This window comes from Physeter macrocephalus, chromosome 18 (assembly GCF_002837175.3).
Source record: "Physeter macrocephalus isolate SW-GA chromosome 18, ASM283717v5, whole genome shotgun sequence".
In the NCBI taxonomy this organism is placed as follows: Eukaryota; Metazoa; Chordata; class Mammalia; order Artiodactyla; family Physeteridae; genus Physeter; species Physeter macrocephalus.
In genome coordinates this window covers 104,321,611-104,344,300 of record NC_041231.1, presented here as the reverse complement: position 1 = coordinate 104,344,300, position 22,690 = coordinate 104,321,611, and the positions used below count along the sequence as shown (strand labels likewise).

Sequence of the window (22,690 nt, the reverse complement as noted above, 5' to 3'; positions counted from 1 at the left end):
CTTGGAGACTAAACAGCCCCTGTCACTTCAGCTAGAATTGCGGGCAAATAATTCTGGGCAGAACTTGGTCTGTGGTTTGTCAGGGCTCCTATTTGACTAATTAAGCTGTCAGCATGGATATTGCAGACACTGGAGAGTTTTGTTTGGAGGTTCAGTGATTGTTATCTTTTCTTGCTGCCAGGGGAGAAAAGACAGAGAGCAGTGGTCTCCTCTTGGCCTTTTTGACAGCCTTTTCTTATTTAGTAATAGTCCTTCACTGGAGAACCTCCCCCAAGCCCGCTGGTGCTAAGGTCCTTAAGGGCTAACCCTAAAGGGGAGAGATGGCAGTCTTCTTCCATTGCCCTCCCTTCAGACCCAGGATGGGGTGGGGAGTTACAGAGGGCATATTTAGTAATGGAGAACTTGATCCCACAGAAAGCTGCTCGAAGAGTCTGGCTAGGCTGGTACCTCAGCAAATGTCTTCATTTATGGGGGGAACAGTCAGGAAGATCAGAGCAGAACAAATGAATTAATCCACCAAACAATGTAACTAGGATTAGTTCTCTGCTTTTACTTGACAATGTATTTGTTCTCTTTTAAAGGGCCAAGGTGGACAGGCCACTGGGCTATGATTCTGATGGTCTGTGGGGTGGCAAGGACAGGAGACCTCCCCTCCACTGCACCATCCTGGGTGAATCATTCACTCCCTATGAATTTTGGTTTCCAGATTTTCAATGAGGTTTATTCCTACCCCCCAACTTCCCAGTTTTGTTGTGAGAATGAAAATGTGCTTTCATGTATGTTATCTCCTATAATCCATGAATAGCCGTTTGAAGTATTATAATCCCTTTTTTTTCAGGTGAGAAAACAGTCACTGAGGGGGTTAAGTGAGACCGCCCCTGTTCTAAGTGGTGGAACTAGGATGCTGACTGGGGTCTTCCTGACTCCAAATCATCCCCCCTCCACTGCACTACCTCCCAGGCCTTTTACCAAATGAGCTGTCATCCCTGAAATGACTCCAAAGAGCCAGCCACTACAGCATACTGTGCTTCCTCAGACCAAAGTGCATTACTTTACTATAGGTGAGTCTTATTTGACTATGCAAAGAAAAAAACCACCAATTTTACTAGAGGAAAAATCATTCATAATGATGCTTACACATTTACCTTGTCATCGATTAGTAAGATTTCCCCCTCAAGTCTCTTACTTATGTCCCCAACAATAATCTCAGACCTCCAGTTTATCTTCCTTGCCCTGCCACAGTAATCTAAAAATTAAGAACTTAGATCTTTTAAATCTCTGCTTAAAATTCTTCCATAGAGGCTCCTGGCTACTTATAGAATAACATCTAAACTTCTTATCTAGGTGTACAAGATTGTCAATATGCTTCCAAATTTTCTTTCTCCACTGACCTTTCCCATTTTTTTCCATTCTACTGGGTCAACTTCTACTCATCCTTTGATACCCAGCTCAAATAGCACTTGCAGGGGGTCTCTACCAACTAGCCGCATGGTCAATCTCTCTCTCCAAGGTGCTTTCCAGGCGTTTTGTCTAAGAGGCTGGCATTGAACTCAACCTCTAGTGTTCAGACTATCCTCTTCTGACTCTTCGAGGGCAAAGGATAAACATATCTTACTACTTTAATACCAGTGCAGTGCTCTGCACATGCAAGGTTATCAATAAAAGCTCAATAAACACATTCAAAAGGAAAGGAAACTGGCTTCATGGTAAAAGAAGCCAAATAAAAATCTGGAAAATAAATATATAACTATAAAAAAAGGAAAGTAATCATTTTTGAAAAGTTACTGAATATGAATGCCAAATTGATAGAGTTATTTTAATGTTGGCACAAAAAGTGTCAAAAAGAAAAAAACAGATATTATGCTAAGTTACCGTAGCACATTGACTACAAATGCATGCAAGTTCCATCATCCACTCTTCTCAGCGTTCTACAGAATAAAGGTAATTTGCAACTGTAGTTTGGCATTTCCTAGAGTGAGTTCTGCCTTTTACTAAAGGGTATCATAAAAATAAAATATGGTGGAGTAGTGTTTGCAGTCAAACAATTTTGGGACAGTTAGGCTAAAGAAGATTCTTTTTTTGACTTTGTACCCCCTCAGAGCCTTTGATATAATAATGTGTGTTGGAGCTCTCCAAGAAGAGGCAGGAAACACAGCATGACCCAAATACATTTGACCACAGAACTTTTTTTTTCAAGGAACATCACACATGACAGGTGTTCATAGACAGCACACTCTGGGTAACACTGTCCTAGATTCTTCGATGCCATTATCAGTCACTTCATAGAAGCACTTAAGAATGAACATGCTGATCATCGATACACAAACACACAGCAGCAAAAATCTGAAATGACATCCTATATCAGTGTTGCTTCAGAATAATGAAACAGGTAGCCCATTTTCATCAAAATGCTGCATAAAATAGTGGAAAGAGCATAGGCTAGGAAGTATTTCTCTACATCTTTCGAGCTGTATGATTTGGGGCAAGATATTTGTCAGCAGAGAAACTGTGCTGTGTCTGTGACAGCCACGGATGGTGATTTTACCTGGACTTTCTGAAACATAAATCCACAGGGGCGCTCAGTCTTTAAGGATTTGGGTGATGCTCTCAGATATGAGAGATGGTCCTTTTCCTCCCTAAGCTCCTGTAGCACCTGCTCACCTCCTAGGTCTTTGATAAAGTTGAGGTCATCAGGCATGATAATCAGTTTCCTGTCTCTCCACCTAATATACTAACACTCACCCTACCTCTTTTCCAACATCCTCAGAAGATAAAGTCTTCTTCTGCTGTGTCTTCCCCTCATCCAAGCCACTTGACTCTATGCTTCTATTTTTTCCAGCATTCTCCTGAATCTTCAGGATTCTTCCTCCACTGGCTTCTTCCCTTCTGCCTACGTACAAGTTCAAGTGCCTCCAATCCTAAAACAGACACCCAAGACAAAATACCCCCTTCTTATTCACATTCTTCTCCAGGTATCATCTAAATTTTCTTCTCTTCCAAAAAGATTAAACAATTTCCTCTTTAAACACCCAGTTGTCTTGGATTTAGTGGCACTGCACTTCCCTGATGGCCCTTCTACTTATCTGAGTCTTTGTCTCCTCCAGGGGTGTCAGCTCCTGGATTGACTCCCTAAAAGTTGTTTTTCCCCAAGATTTAAAGCCTCCATCCACTTCTCACTTGATTTATGTTTTCTGAATGATCTTGCCCATCTATGTATGTATGATATCCAAATTTCCATACATCCAACCCAAACCTCTTCCTTAAGCTTCAGATTGATATATGGGACCATCTATTGGACATATTTACCTGGAAGTCCCTCAAGGACTTCAAACTCAGCAGGATCAAATAGAATCTCATTTATATCACTACTGTTTCATTGGCAGAGGTCCTATGCACTGTGATTACGAGAGAATGCCTGGGTTCGAATTACAGCCCTAGCACTTTCCAGACGTGACCTTGGGTAAGTTCCTTAATCACTAAAAAGATGGAGATAACTACAGTCCAATGCCCAGAGGGGTACGTGAAGAGTTAAACGGGCAGCATGTGGCACCTCTGCTCAGTACCCTGTGCCAGTAAGTGAGTTGTCAATGGGAGCCACTAGCATCATTATCACTTCCCACACTCAGTTTTTCTCTCCTGAATTCCCTCCATTCCTTATCTCATCTGGGAGTGCTAGCACCTATCATCAGCAGCACACAAGCCAGCAACCTGGGAGCTCTAGCTGACTATCCTCCCAGTAACTCCGTGAAGACTCCCAATCACAAGTCCAGTAGATTTTTCTCTCCTAAACATTTCTCAAATCCCCCCTCTCCTCTCCATCTCTACAACCACTGCCTGAATCCAGGCTCTCACCCTCTCTCCTTTGAGCACCTTCTCTCCAGTCTCAAACCCTCTAAATAAGAATCGTTCATGTCACTCCCATCCTGAATACACAGCAGTCTGACACCACAGCTGGCTTTAGATAAACACTGCTCAAGAAATAGGTGAAATAGAAATATCGAAGTCTTGAGGCCATTTCAGTGTTTTAATGGGGTTAATAATGCAGAATATATGCAGCTGATGTGGTCCTGTTAATGCTTGGGCATGTGATGACTGTACCCATGAATGACCTCCATCATTGTGCTCAGAAAAGGCTGCACTTTTGGACTCCCAGGTTTGCACAGCTGGAAGGGACTTCTAGCACACACCACTGGGTGTCTACCAGCATCCATGCTTAGCTCCCCTCATCCCTCTCTGAAGAGACTGGAAAAACAAACTACTTTCACAGCTCCTCTTACAGGTAAGGGTAACAAATGAGACATAAATAGCTTGCTGGGGCTTCTGGGAAAACTTTGCTCTTCTGATGAGAGGGGCAGGCTTTGCTGATACCATCCTTCCCCTCTTCTTTCTGAGGTACCCAGAAATATGAACCTGGCACTGTGGGACCATTGAGGGACTGAGGAAAAAGGTCAAGAGAATGTCTGAGGTGCTGGCCTCAACATCCCTGTGCTCCCGTACTGGGACTCCAGGGAGAAAGGAACTTGCCCAAGAACGCTGCAGCCACTCTGGAGGGCTCACCGGGTAGGGGAAGTCTGTTGTTCTGAGGGGGGAGAGCTGGTAAGGAAGATAGCTGCAAATTCTTTCCTTGGAATGACTCTGCCTCAAAGAAGTATCACACAAGTAGGGAGCCCATGCTAAAGTAACAGCAAATTAACACCACAAGCTGTCCCTAGGTTTTCACAGCCCCAGCTACGGGTTAAGGAAACCTGTAATTAACGCTCTGCCCCATGCCGTCCATGATTTGTCATGGCTGCAGGCTCAGGGGTGGAAAGAGAGAAAAGGCCCCACAGATGACCAGGCATATTTTCCAGTCACACCCACCTCCTCAAGTTCATTAACACCTCCCACATAACTCACAGAGATAGCGGTGCACGGCCAGCAACTAATGAACGCAGTTATCAAAGCGCTGAGAGCGCCTGCAGCACAAGCTAGTGAGGCCCTGGCAGAGGAAAGCCAGTAGCTCCTTGTTCACATTCTGTGCTCTGAGAACCCAGTATACGATGGTTAAATCTGGGACCACCCGAGAGGCTATTTACTTAAATATTTAAAAAGAAAGAAGCTTGATTTGAAGGCAGAATCACTTATAAATAAGTCCCATGACCCTAGGTTCTGAGGACAGCCACAAAAGAAAACTCCAGGGTATTAAGACATCCCAGCTCATCTTATATAAAGTCACCGGGAAGGACAAAAGAACAATAGCAGAGAAATGCAGACTGGAAGCAAATAAGTGTGGTTATTTTCTCCATATTTTTAATACGACAATAGGTTTCTCTATTCAATAGTTTCATTCTTTAAAAGTAGTGCGTAAATTGGTCTTTGTTGATAAATCTAACCGTGTTATAAACACCCTAAAATAAATATTTGAAGAGACTTTTATGTGTCCTTTATTTTTTTACAAAGTATTCTCTTTTCTGTTTTTTAAATCACTTTTTCACATTCTAGGTTTCTTGAAACTGAGGTACACCCACATATCCAAACATTTGCACTGAATTTAACTTCCAGTTCACATTCGACAGTTACCTCTTCTCATTAGAGCAATTACGTTTTTTAAAGATTGAAGTAGAGTCGATCTACTATGTTGTGTTAGTTTCAGGTGTACAGCATAGTGATTCAGTATTTTTGCAGATTATACTCCATTAAATGTTATTACATGATAATGGGTATAATTCCCTCTGCTATACAGTAGGACCTTGTTTGCTTATCTATTTTATATATAGTAATTTGTATCTGTTAATCCCATACCCCTGGTTTGTCTCTTCCCCCTTCTTTCTCCCCTTTGGTAACCACAAGTTTTTTCCTATGTCCGTGAGTCTGTTTCTGTTTTGTATATACATTCATTTGTATTATTTTTTAGATTCTACATATAAATGATATCATATAGCATTTGTCTTTCTCTGTCTGATTTATTTCACTAGCCTAATATTCTCTAGGTCCACCCATGTAGCTGCAAATGGTAGTATTTCATTGTTTTATGGCTAATATTCCATTGTTTGTATATACCACATCTTCTTAATCCAATCATCTGTTGATGGGCGTTTGTGTTGCTTCCATGTCTTAGCTATTGTAAACAGTCCTGCTATGAGCACTGGGGTGTGTTTATCTTTTCAAATTTGTGCTTGGGGTTTTTTAAAGGTATATACTCAGGAGTGGAATTGCTGGATCACATGGTAGTTCTATTTTTAGTTGTTTTTTTTTTTTTTTTTTTTTTAAGGAAACTCTGTACTATTTTCCATAGTGGCTATACCAATTTACACTCTCACCAACAGTGTAGGAGGGTTCCGTTTTCTCCACATCCTCTTCAACATTTGTTATTTGTAGATTTTTGATGTTAGCCATTCTGACAGGTGTGAGATAGTACCTCATTGTGGTTTTGATTTGCATATCTCTAATAACTAGGGATGTTGAGCATCTTTTCATGTACCTGTTGGCCATCTGTATATCTTGTTTGGAAAAATGGCTATTCAAGTCTTCTGCCATTTTTGATTGGATTGTGGGGTTTTTTTTTTTTTTGACATTGAGTTGTATGAGATATGCTGTTTTTAAAAATACATAGATTTTTATCTCAAAGGCAAATTTGCTATGCTTCCCCTCCCGCACCTTTTTGCTGAAGGAACAAAAGTAGTACTATGTCTTTTTATGAAAAGAGAAGACTTTAAATGCTTACTGTAGTGGATTCTGTGGTCTGCTACCCAGACCTTTTGCGTTTAGAACAGAGGCATCCTTGCCCCGATGCTGGGAATGCTGGTGGCTCACAGCTCTCATTGAGCTGCTCTCATGGGTTTACCCTCAGCCATGGAGACCCAACTACACTAATTTTTCCCCCCCTGGGGGTAGCTTGTAGCCAATGACTGTCAATGTTAGAGTATAAATGACCCATGCCCTTGCCCCAAGACTGGACAACTCTAAAGATACAATCCAGCTCCAGAGCTCACCATGGGATCCACTGAAGCCTTTGTTCATTGGAGTTCAACCCCACTCTCTGCCCAGCACTGATCCCTTCACTCCCACACTGATGTTGACCCCGAGAGTGCTCCCCGGTAAACTCGTTCCACACAAATCTTCTTCTCAGAGTTTGTTTCCTGGAAACCCAATCTAAGACATTCATCTTATTCTTCCTAAGACTTTCATTATTATAGTTATTTTATGAATGGGTATGGGAGAAGATCTGAGACCTCAGACAAGTCCAGTTCAGGGACAAAGCTTCCCTGTCCTCTTCTCACTGCCTGAAATATTTGGCTATAAAGGTGAAGGTAAAAATTCCCATTAAGTTGGAACAAAACTATGGGTATTTACTGACATGCATGGAGTGATCCTTTTACTAAAAATGTGTCAAGGACATTTTAATCATATCTAGTCCAAACAAGCATGTACATGCACACACATATATACAAAAGAAAGATAAATGAACTTAGGGAAAGAAATAAAAATAAATTTTCATCATATTTTAAAATATTGTTTAAAAAATTATCTGTGAATTCTTCTCTCACCTGAAGTACCCATTATTAAAAAAATATTAACAATAAGAGTCTGCTCCCTAAATTAAATTGGAGTTATTTCACTTTGCCTAACACACAGGAACAGTAATTTAGTTTTCCCTTTTCTTTTCACACAACTGGGATAACAAACAATTCTGTGTAGAACCCAAGCACTGCACTGATGTTGTTTATTCTGACGCAGGGATCTCTTTTCTCCTCTCCCCCTTCTATTCTGTCTTCAACCAATTTTCCCACATTTATATACAAATTTGCATTGTAAATTCAAGTAAGCACAAACCATGTTCCTCAAGTGATCAGTGGCCATAGATTTTTTCCCCAAGGAAGTATTTTTAGTTTTAATTTTATTACATTTAATTTCTTTATATTTATTCCCACAGGTCAATGATTTTATATAGATGCCTCCATATAATCAAATCATGGTCACTTTTTTTTCTCCCTTTCTTGCTTGGTTCCCTTTCCTTTTGCTTCTCTTGCCTTTATTTTGGCAGTATTTCCAATATGGAACCTGTATCAACACCAGTGTGTGTGCTTCATATTCTTTTCTGAACTCACAGTATTGATCTATGCACATGTACATTTACACACACATGTATGTATAGAAGAACTTATGTACACCCTTCTACATTTTGTTTTCTCACTCACTACCTCTCTTAAAGTCATCTGGCATGGGTCAAATTCACAATCCATTATGTGAATATATCACAGTATTTTCAACCATTCCACTATTGAGAGTTCTTTACTTTTAGGGTTTTATTTGTCACCATACACAATGCTGCAGTAAATAATACCCACTTTTTAAAAGTGGATTTTAAGATTTTAGATATCATTGGTATAGATTTTTAAGACTGGAATTGCTAGGTCAAAGCTCATATGTATTTCTAATATTAACAGATATACCAAATTGCTTTCTAAAAACGTTATTAAATTACACATATATCAGCTATGTATGCTTTTCTCTATGTACACATTAACATTTTATGCCAATTGCATTCACTTTTATTTATACCAGATTTTTGCCTGATTAGGCAAATAATATGTTGATGTTTGGCATTGTATCAGACCCATCTTAGAGTATAGAGTGGTCCAGGGGTTGGATGTAATCCCAGCTCCAGCCAACTGTTAAAGTATGATTCCAGGAAATAACACAACTATACCTTACCCTTCCTCCATTATGACCCATGGTATCATGACTGTCATGAATAGGGCTTGCACATGGCACTCACCAATGACATATTCCACCCTGAAGAGGTCCTTTCTAGGGTTATAGGGACGATTGAAGTCGATCTGGATGTAGAAAGACTGTCCTCTACGTACAATCAGCTTGTTGTTGTTGTATTTGTCGGTGTGGTGATCCACTTTGTTGCTGTCCCATCTCTCCTTGAACAGGTGAACACCCGTAACATTAAGGTAGTCTATACACAAAGAAAACAATCAAGAGAAACCACTGAGTAACTTTGGTTTAAACACGAACTCGAAAAACAAGACTATTTTCCCTGAAGACACAGGTAGTATGGTTTATCAGATAAAACTCTATACAGGGGGCTGGTAGATTTGGGAGTCAGTCTCTTGTGACATCCTGGTTTTCAAAGAAGATTTTTTAAAAAGCATTTTCCCCTTCTGATCTCATCTCAGACCACACGGCACTCACTTTGGGATAATAAAGCTGTGTTGATAACGCCTATCAATAGGTCTAGATACAGAGGAACTAGCACCTGAGTTCAAGGCTTCACATCCGAGTCTCATGTTGTTTTTCGTTATGTCAGGTGCTTCCCACGATGGCTACAGCCTCCACACGTTGGGATAGACAGGGAATACCACTTCAATTTTCTTAGCTTTAAAAAGGGAGGAATCAAATCTGACAAAGCCTGCAAGGGATGTTCTAAGGACAAAGTTGATCATCAATCCAAAATTCTCCTCTTACTTCAGGAAGGGTCAACCCACAGCCCCCTTCTGTAATTCTAAAAGTAGATCTTGTCCTTCAAAGGCAGGAAACAGAGGGAACAGGCATGGAGGAAGGATACCAGCATTCCTATGAGGTAGGTAGGATTGTTTCCACTTTGCACATGCTGAAACAAGACTCAGTTTCCCTGGCTACTAAACAACCAATCTGGAAGCAAACCCTGGTGTGACGCCGAAATCTACAGGCTTTTCCTCTGATTTTTGGAAGCGGGAGTGTAAATGTCAGTTATATATTGACCTGAGACATGATAGCACTGGATGAAAGTTAGATCTTCTCTTGCTTTTTTCCCATTCCCTCTGCAAATGATCACTGAATGCGAAGGTAACTCTAACTACCCGTCTACACTGCAGTTTAGAAGATCTAATCTAAAGACAGATTTCTGTGTATGCATTTGGAGTTCTAAAGGGGCACTGGAGAGAGAATGCTGGGGGAGGTGGCGGGTGTGTACTGGCCTCTTGCCTTCCCTCCCTTTTCCTGACCTTGACTGTTGCATGGTTTGTCCTCATGGCTGTGAACTCAGTGTACATAGAGAGTTGGGGTTTCACCCTGAAAGACTCAGTGATTTCCTCTGCTTTTACACAGGAATCCTGTGCAGGACCCCTGGTGCTCTCTGGCCTCATTTTTTCTCATAGGCAAAATGGAGAAATTGGGTTCATTAAGGTACTCTATAGGTCTAAAGTCTAGGAGTCCCTGCAACACCCTTGATGAATTCAAAGTCCAGGTAATCCTGAGTTTGAATCTCAGGTCTCATAATTACTTAGGTAAGGGATGTTGCCTCTCAGAAGCTGAGTCTTCTCACCTTTAAAATGAAGATACTAATATCTTGAGAATTTCTACCAAGATTCAATGACCTAACAGCTCAATGGGTCTGACTCTATGCCTGGTGCATAGTGGGACCAGAGGCTTCCTTTGAGCTTGCTGACTATGAACTGTGATGGCGCCACTTTATATTTTACATGGTGCTCAATGGGCTATTCTGACTGCAACATTATAGCAAACAGAAAGTGCAAGATGCAATTTTATTTTTGCTTCATCTCAGAACCCTGTAGTACATGGTCCCCTGAAGGGCAGTTTCCTTCCATTATGCTGTGGTGTGAAGATGTTTATTTCTATAGCCCTCTCTTCCAAGCTGCCTTCCTCCTAAGTTCTCTGGCCTTATTAAGGTCACAATCCCCAGTGCTAAACCAGCTTCAGAAAGAACTGGAGAATCATAAACGTCCCAACTGAGAAGAGCCTTAGTAATCAACCTCTGGCCCTCTTTCTTAGCACCGTGACTTTTAATAATGTTTTGTTTTATTTTTTTTAAATGTCTATAAACCTAATTCCTCAGAAAAGGGTTTAATCAGCTCTCCATTCATCAGCACCAATGGAAGGAATATACTGATACTGCAATCTCACAGAATCTCAGAGGGCAAAGGTACTTTCTGGACCATGTGGTAGACCTGCTATGTATTGCACGAAACATCTTCACGAAAATCCTAATACTTAGGCTTTTAGCCACCATCTGAACAGGGAACCCACTATCTTATAAAGCAAACAGGCCATTTTTAAACCACCCCATTATTTGAAAAATCCTTATAAGATGAACTGACATCTTCTTCCCTGTAATTTTTCTAACCATAGATCCTGGTTCCAACTTCTGCGTAAATATAGAATATGTTCTATTCATTTCATCTGGCACTCTTTTGGTATATAAAGACTATTGTTAGGGTTTCTCTGAGTAAAACATTCTCCATATCTTCAACTGTTCTTTAAGAAATTATTTCCAGACCTTCTACGCATTACTGTGTTCTGAAATATACATATTCCATTTTATGAAATCTCTCTTATAGCGTTTTTCCTAGAATTAAGTACATTACTCTGGTTATGGTTTTTCCAATGAAAACCAATGAGACCACTGCATCTTTCAAAATAAATAGTATATTTCTATGATTTCAGTCCAAGATACCATTAGTGTTTTGAATACTCTTATCGCTGATTTACATTAAGCATCTGATGAAGCAAAACACTTAAAAATACATTCTGATGTCACTTCTACCAGTAGTGGATTAAAACTCAGTCCAGACCCCTATAAGTCATTTTCTCATGTTGTTATTCAGCCATTTCTATCAATGCAACTGTTTTTTTCTTTTTAGCTCAGTTTTAAGGCCTTACGTGTATTCACATTAAATTTCATCCTATTGTATTTGGTTAATTGCTCTGAATTCTTAAGATAACTTTAGACCCTAAGTATATATTCACTAGGTTAACATCCTCCCTAACTTCGGGTCCTCCAGGAATTTCATAAGTGTGGTATTTTATGTTGCCATTCAAGACATGGATATAGATGTTGATTAGAGCACCACCAAATAAACGCAACTTAAGTAAATGCACAGTGATAGATACTAAAGAGTGAACAGGTAATTATGATATAGTGTCATGAACACCCTGACAAAGGAAGTATAGGAGTCTGAGTAGGGGAGGGTTTCTGGCTAAGAGCCCCTAACCCAGATTGGGGGGGGCGGGATTAAGGAAGCTTTCTGGAGGAAGTGAGGTATAAGCAGGGGTCAGAAAGCTCAGCAAGTTTTCCAGGTAAAAAGAGAGGTGGGGAAGAGAGGAGGATGAGTGAAGACTGAGGAGAGAGAGTGCATGGTTTACTTTCAAAGCTGAAAGGTGATTGGTTGGCTAGAGCATAGCAGTGGGACCACAGTGGAAGAGAAGGCAGGAGCTGCTCCTGCAGGCCTTGCAGACCGTGTTAAGGAGCGTGCACCCTAATTGCATTGGGGATCCAGTGAAGAATCTGAAAGAGCAAACGGACATGGTTAGATCTGTGTCTATGCAAACGTAAACTGCTTCTTCCAGTGACGGAGGGGAAAATGGATTAGGCAGTGGCAGTGCTGGAATTCCAGGTGAGGGAGGGGGAGGGTCCAGTCTGCCTGTAGGGAGTGAATGCCCTCGTCCTGGCGCACCGCAAGGGTCTGCCTCAGCTCTTCCCACCCCACCCCTGTGATGACGTGCCCCTAAAAACCAGTATATTAGCTTTACGTCTTGGCTGCCCCAGCAGGTCTGACCACACGGAGAGATAAAGCTGGAGAGAGTCAAGTCTTTCTTTGGTATCTGGTTCTCATTGGTTCCAGTTCTCACTGCAGATGAAAACCCTGGCTTTCCCATTCCACGCTCCAGTCTAGCAAATCTGGTTAATATCTAGTGAGTCTGGTTAAGTCAGTCCATCCTGGTGGTCCAGTGGTTAGGAGTCTGTGCTCTCCCTGCAAGGGCCCGGAGTTCAATCCTTGGTCTTGGTCGGGGAGCTAAGATCCCACAAGCCCCACGGCACATCCAAAAAAAAGAAAAAAAGAAAAAAATCAGTCTGTCCTTGTGGTAGTGCCGTGCAGAGTGTATAGATGGGTATTGGAAGAATAAGAGTTCCATAGTTCAACAAGGTTGGGAAGTGCTGGTTTAACCAAAGTTAATCAGGATTCTTGCAGAATTTACGGCAGACTTCACATGCTGATGTGTGCTGCAAATCTCCTACAGGTGCAGTGCTTTCCAAATTTAAATGACCGTGAGAACTATTTTTTTGTGGAGGATTTTTCAGAATATGTTTTGGGAGATGCTTCACTGTTTACTAATTGGGCAACCTCAGGAAGTTATTTGATCTCTCTGAGTCTAGTTTTCTTATTTTTAGAAAGGCAATGAAATACCTCATAGGGTTGGGGTAAGCACTAAATGGAAAAAAAATGTATGTAAAGTGCTTTAGCATAGTATCTGGCACCTAGTAAATTCTCAAAATTATTATTATTATATTGTTATTGCTAGGAGAAGTAGAATAGCATAGTGGGTAAGAGTATGGATCCTGGAACCAGACTACCTGGACCCAGATTCCAATTTTGACACTTACTATCTTTGTGACTTTGGACCAGTTCCATAAACTTGTGCCTCAGTTTCCTCATCTGCAAGATGGTGGGAGTAAATAAGAAAATGCCACATTGCCTGTCTTCTCAGCAGACAGGCCTGCTTTTCTCTTCCCGAACATCTACTGGTGGATGGAGTCATTTTCTCCTCTCAATTGCCAGAATATATTTTTCTTTCAAAAAAAGTCTATTATCATTAGTCACTTACCATTATCTTAATGTAAGTGATTTTATCTAGGAGACTGTAAGCCCCTTGAGGACCAGACCATGTCTTAATCACCTTGTTACTGAGCCTGGGGCAATGTGCAAAACTACCGTAGAAAATATGCCACTTTTCACTTTAAACACGTTTAATAATATCTGAAAATTTGGATCTAGGAGTTGGTTAGTCATTTTAAAATAGGTTATTCCATTTATCACAGTATTAACCATACAAGTCCTTTAAATGACATTGACCAGACAATTTCATTCTCAAAATATGCCAGTTTCAGGACTGTGTTTAGATACTGTTTGAAGATAATGTACGGGGTCTTATAACACAAAGCCTCCAGACCAGCAGTTTTGTTTCAGATTGGAATAAAATGAAAATTTCACAGTTCACTCAGACCACTTATAACAAAGGGTAAACAAAAGTGCTAATGAATTCCTTTGAGTATATAAAACCTAAGGCCCCCCCCCCCCCCCCCCCCCTCCCCCACATTTTTTTTGTCCTCTATCACAGTTTTTATATTGGGTTTATATTGGGTAACATCTTAGGGAAAAACCCGAACGAACTTTTTGGCCAACCCAACTAGATTTTTTTTTTTTTTTCATAGTGAGAACAAATATATATATACTAAATATATATTAATATATATTAAGAGTTTGTTTTAAAATAATGTAGTCTACATTACTGTGCATTTGACAACGTTTAATTCAAAACATGGAATTTTTTTAATGTTATCTTTTCTAAGTGCTCTTTACCTTTTCTATTGCAACATCATGCTAAGTCAATGCCTTCAGGAAGAAAGAAAAAAATCATAGGAAATCACAGTGGTACCCTACATAGGGAGAAACTAAGTCAATGATAAGTAAAAATTTCCTAAATAAGCTCTTAAAAATTCATATTAAAATAATTTAATCTAAGAGAAACATTTCATTTAAAAAATAAAACTTGAGGGTGGGAGGAATTGGGAGATTGGGATTGACACATACACACTATCGATACTCTGTATAAAATAGATAACTAATGAGAACCTAGTAAATAGCACAGGAAACTCTACTTAATGCACTGTGGTGACCTAAATAGGACGGAAATCCAAAAAAGAGGGGAGATATATATATATATATATATATATATATCTGATTAATTTTGCTGTACAGCAGAAACTAACACAACATTGTAAAGCAACTATACTTCAATAAAAATTAATTTAAAAAAAGAATAAAACTTGATTAAGCTATGGAAGATCAAAAGCTACACTGAGAGGTGGCAAGTTTAAAGAAACAATGTTCTAGACTGTAACCAAATGTGTAAGACATACAGAAGGGTAATAGCATAGGCAGGGGTGTTATTGTTTGGAAGGAGAAGAAAATGGCAGCCATGTTGCCCTCTCTCCAATGTAATCTCCCAATAGGTCTGTGGAGTTACTAAGGGTTACCCCAAGTCTTGGGGAATGAGGTGAGGTCCCCAACACCACTGAATAAATACCTTTTCTTCCATTGTTCATGGAGAGTCACCCACAGATCAAGTTAAGTATTTGGTTCTTATAATACCTGATAATCTCAAGGACTCTATACAGATGGTGTCATGAGATATGATCATAGGCATAAAAATATCATAGTTCTTTTTCTTGTCCATTGCTCCTTCCCATGTAGCAGGCACTCAGTAAACATTTATTAAGCTGTCATATTGATTTTTGCTTCGTTTATTGGCTTAACAAGACGTAGTTTAGGTTGAAAGAGCCTTCTCATCACCCAGGCTCCATTCGCCACAAACAGGAAAGGGATTTGCTTCTCCCTGTCCAAGCCCAGTTCCTGGCAGAACAGAACAGAACAGCTCATTGCTAAGCTACCTTTTTTTTTTTTTTTTTTTTGGTTTTGAGAGAGAGATTGTAGCTGGAAACTTGGCAGCTTGCTCTTTCAAAGTGACAGCTTTCAAAAGTCTACCTAACGCAATTTAGCTTAATTCCAAAACATCAGAAAATGGACTGCTAAAGAAAAAATCTCTCCTCATGAGCCAGCTGCCTCCCTGTCTTCCTACCTTTCCCCTAATATGAAAAAAGTGGATTAAATTGGATTATTTTCACCTTAGGTGGTAAAGATATTCTTCAGAGAATGATTATACCTGTCACAGATGGAACCTTTAAATAAGTTAAATGTTTAGGTTCATATCCTAGGAATTCCCTAGTGAACTGAGATCTCCATGCAATCTTTGGTAATATTATTACCAAATTATAGGTGTAAATACTGTCCATGAGGAGGCAGGTCTGTTTATTGTGAAAACAACAGGGTAAAGTTTCCTTTCTCATATTCCTTTTGGACACCCAGAATTTTAAACTATCATTAATTTGAATCATTAAAAACATTTTCTTAAACAGCTTATTGTTTTTAACTGTTGCTATTAAAATGTCCTGTACTCTGTATAAGAAATGCTCAGCAGAAGCTAGAATGAGAGAAAAGAGTCTAACACCTTCTCCAGGGACTAAAACCCCTCTATTTCTCTATTTTTATTTCTCTATTGGTCTATTTCTCCTCTAGCCTGAAGCATCTCAACGGCCTCCGAATGTGTCTCCTTCTCTCCATTTTCTCCTCACTATTATCATTATTTTTATAAACATAATTCTGACTATGTCATTTGCTATTTAGAATCCTTTGCAAGTCCCCTGTATCTGCAGGAGGAAAGGTAAGGTCTTCAAGGCCTGTTATGATGTGATCCCTGCTTACTTTTCTCAGGCTCATCTCCCCTCTCTTGTCCTCACTACTTGACATACACTGTGCTCTCTGCTAGAAATGCCCTTCCAGGCACTTGTCTGCCTGGAGCACTCCTACCCATCGTCTAAGGCCTAACTCAGGTGTCCTGTATTTACGAAACCTTCCTCGCCTTCTTTCCCACTCCACCGACACCACTGCTTATTCCTTTTATTTGTTTGTTTCATCTACTAGGTGGACAGTTGCTTGAGGCCAGGTATTGACTTGTTCATTCCTGTGTCCCCAGAGAGAGATTGGTATCATTCCTGACACAATCATTAAACATTTTCCTACAAATCAAGTGGAAAGTGTGAACTGGCTCTACACAACATCGTTTCTTAATCATACATTGAAGGCCTTTTTTATTCTCTCAATAACCTCGAATCCAGAGAGGTTTACTCTGCACAAAGGCGAGATGGATGACTAACTAGTCAGTTAGTTGATTTAGTTCTGACGTGGAGTCATGGGAGGGAGGAGACGATCAGAAAGGCACAGACCCCATTACCCTGAAAAATACTAGATCCCGCTTACATTTGATTTTTGTATAGATCTAGCTTGCTTTCCAGTTTGCATTCAAATTGCATTAGACCTGCCAAATGAGTATTATAATTACTACTGCCAATTGATCACCTACTGTTAATAACAGAGTCAAACCAGCCCAAGAATATAAGGTTAGCTTCCGGAACATCTCCTGCTAAAATAACCTTTGAGACCAGGAAGGCTCTAGAGAGAGTTTCAGAAACACCAAATGAGCATGCAAAACATTAGAAATGGATGCACATCCAAACAATCTGAGGGGATTTTCAGATATTTTTCTCGGCTACAATTGAGTTCAAAGGGGGCATTAAGGATCCCTAAAAACACAGGAGGACATCAAACACCTCCACGGACTGGCTGGTCCCATCTCCGGGGTTCCACTGTCACCTCAAATATCTCAGTGTTTCTTAAATATCATGCTGCCCCATGCGAGGAACCTTATGTACGTCTGTACATTTTGAAATACAGGCAAAAATAATTCTTAACCAAATATTCACTGAAGTTGTGAATTAAAGGTACTACACACACTCAATATATATTATATACATCGATTGCCACAAGACTATTCAAAGGGAAAAATCTGGCATTTTCGCCCTCTTGCCTCTCTGCCCTTCTCAGTCAATTTCACAAGAGTAGCATGCTAAAGGGACGCTTTGGAAAGCTTCCTTGAAACAAATGTGGAGAGTTTGTCTTAGGGCTTTGCTATCCTGGAAGCAGTCATCCTCAGACGAGATCAGGGCGGTACAAGCCCTCCACTAGTGGCCACTGAGGAAACTGCAAGAAGATGGCACTTAAACCCACGTGATTAGGTCTTAGCAGGGACTTGGGGACAACTTGACAGACTTAGTCCCAGGACACCCACTTTTAGTACAATTAAACAGAGATTTGAAATGTGAAGGATAACTGGGAAACGGACCTCCTTGATCAAGACAGCGTTCTTTTTCTTCTGTTCTACTCATCTGGGACTTGCTGCTATGCTTCCTGGGTTCAGAGGTCCTCTCTTCAGAGCATGTAGCACTTAGCTCATCTGTATGAGAGCTACTAAATGGATGCGTGTTTATGAAACCTGGAATCTGTTAATAATAATAAGGTTACAAGGACTCTAGGGCTGATGAGTCATTAATTTCTCAAGGGATTGATTTTTCACTGGACACACACTCCTATGCCAGGGTCTGTATTAAGCACCCCAGAATGTCACTTGGATTGTGGACACATATGACTGCCGAGCAAATAATGCCTGATTTTTCAAAATAATTCAGTTCAAACTAACTCCCCACCCCTGCCTCCAAAAATAAGTAACCAAAAAACCAGTATCCCCAGATTTTAAAAAATTGACCTACCTGCTCAAGTTCTTTGGCAGTTTTCTGACTGGCAACATTTTGGTCCATTTTAATTCTACGGGGGCTGCAGGCTGCACATATTCCCCTTAGAATCAAGGTTCCCTTGGGTGGGTTCCTGACCTTGCAGAGGTATGATAATCTGCACATTCTGAATCAATGAGCATGTATTGATTGGGTATTCTCACAGCCACTGGTCATTTGATCCTCACGGCAACTGTGAAGTAGGTATTGCTCCCATTGTGCTGATGGGGAAACTGAGGCTCAGGACACTTACATGACTTGCCGGGGGTCCCAGGGTGAGCAAGTGGCAGATGTGGGACAGGACCCCGGGTCTTTTGAGTCCTGGACCAGGGGACACTTTGCTACACCTCACTGCCTCAGCGGTGCCTCCCATTTCTCCTGTGCCCATTTCTCTTTCTGTTCTCCCTGCCCACTTCTTCCAGCACTTGCCCGCCTCTCCTGGGTCCCAGAGTCTTCTCTGCCAGAGGGGAATTTTGCTAGAAAACTGAATACACCAAGATAACTTGCTTGGTAATTTGACAACTGTACACTTTCCAATTATATTTGCATTTAAAAAGAAAGAAGGAAGGAAGGAAGGAAGGAAGCAAGGGAGGGAGGGAGGAAGGAAGGAAGGAAGGAAGGGAGGAAGGAAGGAAGGGAGGAAGACTCCTAGACTGAGCAGTGAAGGAGTGAACACCAAGTGCTTACTTTGGTTTCCGTTTCCCAACCTATAACATGGGGATTTAGATGAGGTGATTAGCAAGTCCTTTAAAACTCATTTCTGTGGTTCTAATAGTGGCGTTTTAGAGAGTGCAGCAGCTAGGAGGGAGAGAGCTCAGAACTCCAAGTTCACACCTTGTCTCGGCCCCTCGACTCAACCGAAGATGCCCTTCAGTTCTGTGAGCCTCCTGCTCCCAGTCTGGATGGTACCCCACGGGTGGTACTGGATATCTCTCTGTCTTCACAATTGGATATCACGCCGTCCAGACATGATACTAACACAATCGAACTTGCCCACCAGACCCAGGCTGTTCTCGGACTTTCTGGGTTTGTTCGTAATCAACACTGTCCTTTCCCTTTGCTTTCAACCTCTGGTCTCTTTCGGACGAGGCAGATTAACCACACACCACAGGGTGATCGTGGGCACCTACCCCTACAAGTGGGTGTTTACCCCCCAGTGAAAGCATACACAGAGCCCCACAGGAGCAAAAGTGGGTTTGGGTACATGTGTGCAACTGACAAAATGTGCTCCCCGGCGGATGCCATTCAGGGACGTGAGTCTGAATGTCCCTGCCATGGCCCAAGGGAACGGTGTCTGTGTCACCGAGCCACTGGTGGTACCTGGGCCCTGTCACAGCTGACAGGGCTGAGTGGAGGTCAGCAGCTGGCGGCTGCTCCCAGAGCAGGTGCCTCCGGATAGGCGGAGGCAAGAGCAGGGGAAGCAGCTCGCCTCAGCTGCCCCCCAGCCTGCTCTGGAGCGAAGCAGAGGGCTTCCGGCTCCATTACCGTCAGGGTCCAGCATCTCTCACCAGCTCGGAGATTCACAGCGATGGATGCGGGGAGGGGGCGGGAAGGAGGTGTGAGCTAGACGATCACAAAAGCCACAGTGTTTTGGAAGTGGAAACTTCCAGCTAGAGAACGTTCTTAAAAACAAAACAGTAGGGCTGGAAGAGGACTCAGCTAATGCCCTTGTTTTGCAGAGGTGACTTCCTTGAGATTACAAAGCCATTAAGTGGCAGAACCAGGACAAGAATCCTGGCCTTTGGTGCCTTTACCACTCAGAAGAGGGTTGGGGAGGCCTTTCTTTAAAACCAGAGACTGACGGGGGACCAGTTTTTGTGGGAGCTCGGTGGAGACAGAGGGTGCTGAGCCAGCGCCCACGGGGAGGGCCGGCCGTGGCGGCCCAGGAGGCGACTGTACCTTGCAGGCTGAAGCTCCGGGGCACCAGGCCCTGCAGCTCCACGGTGGGGGGGTCATTCTCCGATGCGTTGGAGGTGTTGGGGGGGATGGCTCTCCTGCCTCCAAAGGCGGCCCCCGAGGACTCCGACATTCTCAGCCTCACAGGCTCCTTGTGGGGAGAAAAGGAGGCACGGAGAGGGAAGTGAAGCCGGTTGCATTTGTGAAAAGGACTCAGAAACAGGGAGACATATCTGTCTGTGATGGCTCTTGAGCAGCACATTTTGAGTTTCGCATAAATGAACCCTGAGATGTGGCAGGAAGGATGAGTCTAAGGATGGAGTACAGTTCCCCAAGGATCTCGGGGAGATTTCGTGTTTGTCAAAACATATGGAAAGCAGGAGAGAGAGGGCTTATTTGAAGAAATGAAAAATGTAAAAGATTTTGGAAAGCAGGGTCTTTTTCTCATTCCCCCTTAAGGCAATCTCTTGAAAGAAACGTTTGCTCTCCTATGCATGTACCTCTGCCCATTTTATATAGACTTATGAGGCCTACATCACTCTAAGAATAAGCTCGTACACCCATGTCCAGATCGGTGGCCTCCTTTCAAGCATTCACGTCTGCAAGTTAATTCAGCCAATATTTATCGAGGGCCCCCCCCATGCGTTCTGGGCACTTGGGGTACATCGGAGAACAAAACAGAAGGATGCTTGCCTTGAAAGCTTCCAGTCTAGCGGGGGTACGGATGAGCCCAACAAGATTCTTAAGTGAGCTCACTTGGTAGGGTGTGAGAAGGTGGTCACTGCTTTGGAGTCAGGACAACGGGGAGCGGGACAAGGGAGGGGAGATTTGGGGTAGGTGAGGCGGAGGCCACTGCAATATTAATTAGGGCTATAAATAGCCCGCTCGCTAAACATACTGGGTCAGCTAACACGGCCCTTGCTCCAAGCCTGCTTCCCCTTCCTTTGGAGTTTGTGTGGACAAACAACCAGTTTAATCACCACACCTCCTGTCGGGGTCCAGTTGGTACTTGTTGATCAACAGACCAAACGGAGGGAGACCTTGTTTCTGGCCCCAATGGAGCTTTCCTCTTGATCCCCTGCAGTACCCAGTCACGACTCTGCTTATTCGGCTGTTTCCTGCACCCTCAGAAGATGAGGAGCTGCCCTGCAGAGGCGAGGGGAGCAGACTGTTCCAGAAACGTGTGGAGCAAAAAGGCAGCACAGCTGGAGCCGCTTCCTAAGGCATTGGGGCTTGGAAGCAGACAGTAGCGTTTGGAAGTGTCAAGTCTCAGTGGGTATCCAGAAATACCTGCGGTCAGATTTACAGGCTCTAGTGGGTTAAGGGGTGGGGGGAGGAGAGAGAGAAGGGTTAAGGATAGAGAGAAGGCAGGAAAAAGCCTTGTCTGGTGGGGAATGGCCGGGCTGGGCTGCAGGGTTGCTAGCGGAGGGGAATGTTTGGACAGAGCAGTGCGGTAGCCCGTTGGGAGAGAGAACCATTAAAGCAGAGACTGAGGCGCCCCAGGTGCTGCCCGGGTGCAGGCCCGGCTGGGTGAGCGCAGGTGGGCAGAAGAGCTGCCTCCTTGTCAGGGCTGGGCTGGGACAGGTGCTCCAGTTCGGCTCCCTGCGGCTGGGGGGATGGGGTGCCAGCGATGGAGAGCGCAGCTGGGCCTCTGGCTGTGCCAGCCAAGCAGGTGTTCTCACCTGGCCCTGCCTGCCCCCCCTCTGCAACCTTCTGCATCCTCTCTCCATAGTCCGCTCCCCTGAAGAAAGGGGTGGGGCTGTCCTTTGGGGGAGCACCCCAGTTGCCCCTTGGGTGGCCCTTTGCAGCCAGCAGCGCCTTTAGGGAAGCTTCCCGGGATGCCCGAGAGAAGGCCCGCTCGGAAGTGGAAGTGGGGCTGGGTAGATGCGGAGTAGGGGGCGAAGAACGGAACTGGACCGGTGGGGCTGCTTCCGATGCCCGCTCCCCTGCACTCCGGGCACCAGCTGACGGATCGGCCCGGAACCCCAGGGCCAGGAGGTGGACGCAGGGCTGCGGGATGCCCGGGCAGAGGGGGCGGCTGCTTACCTGCGGTCCCCTCCCGAGGTGTCCCAGCGCAGGCTGGCTCTGGGCGTCTCTGGAGCACTCCCTCCAAAGGACACAGGCTGAGCGACAGGAAAGTTAGCCCTTAAATAACTTCCTAAGCCCCCCCCTTCCTCCCCCCATCCCGCAGCGTTTTCTCCTCCCCCTTCTTGACAGCTGGAGAAGCAGCAGTCTCTAGGACTTGCTCGTTACCCCAGCCATGCTGCTGTTATCCTGATGCCCCCCACCCCGGCCCCCCTTTCTCCCAGTTTCCCAACCTGGCGTCTGGGAGCACCCGGCAGGGTGCCCTGCAGTGCCCGGCAGACTCCGCCCCCTTCCCCTCACCCACTTTGGTCAGAAGGCTGGGAAGGAGGGGTCTTCCTTCACCAGGGAACGTTTTCGCCCTCCAGGATTCCGAGGGTGGCTGGTGCGGCTTGGCAGGAGGGAGGGTCTGCCCTCCTACAGGCGAGCCGCGGACAGCTGTGACCATGCACAGCAAAGAACGTGTCCTTGTTGGGTAAA

General features: G+C 43.3%; 1 protein-coding gene across 1 annotated transcript in view; it reads right to left on the bottom strand.

Annotated features, from left to right (window-relative positions):
* The window catches only part of F13A1 (coagulation factor XIII A chain), a 150,901-nt gene extending 128,653 nt beyond the window's left edge, over positions 1–22,248 (bottom strand). The window contains exons 1-3 of the mRNA XM_007125187.3: positions 22,175–22,248; positions 20,132–20,279; positions 8,759–8,947 (exon numbers count right to left, since the gene is read on the bottom strand). Coding sequence (XP_007125249.1) covers positions 8,759–8,947; positions 20,132–20,261 — 319 coding nt within the window. The 5' untranslated portion in view covers positions 20,262–20,279; positions 22,175–22,248. The remainder of the gene's footprint in view (positions 1–8,758; positions 8,948–20,131; positions 20,280–22,174) is intronic.
* Between the last annotated feature and the right edge of the window lie 442 nt (positions 22,249–22,690).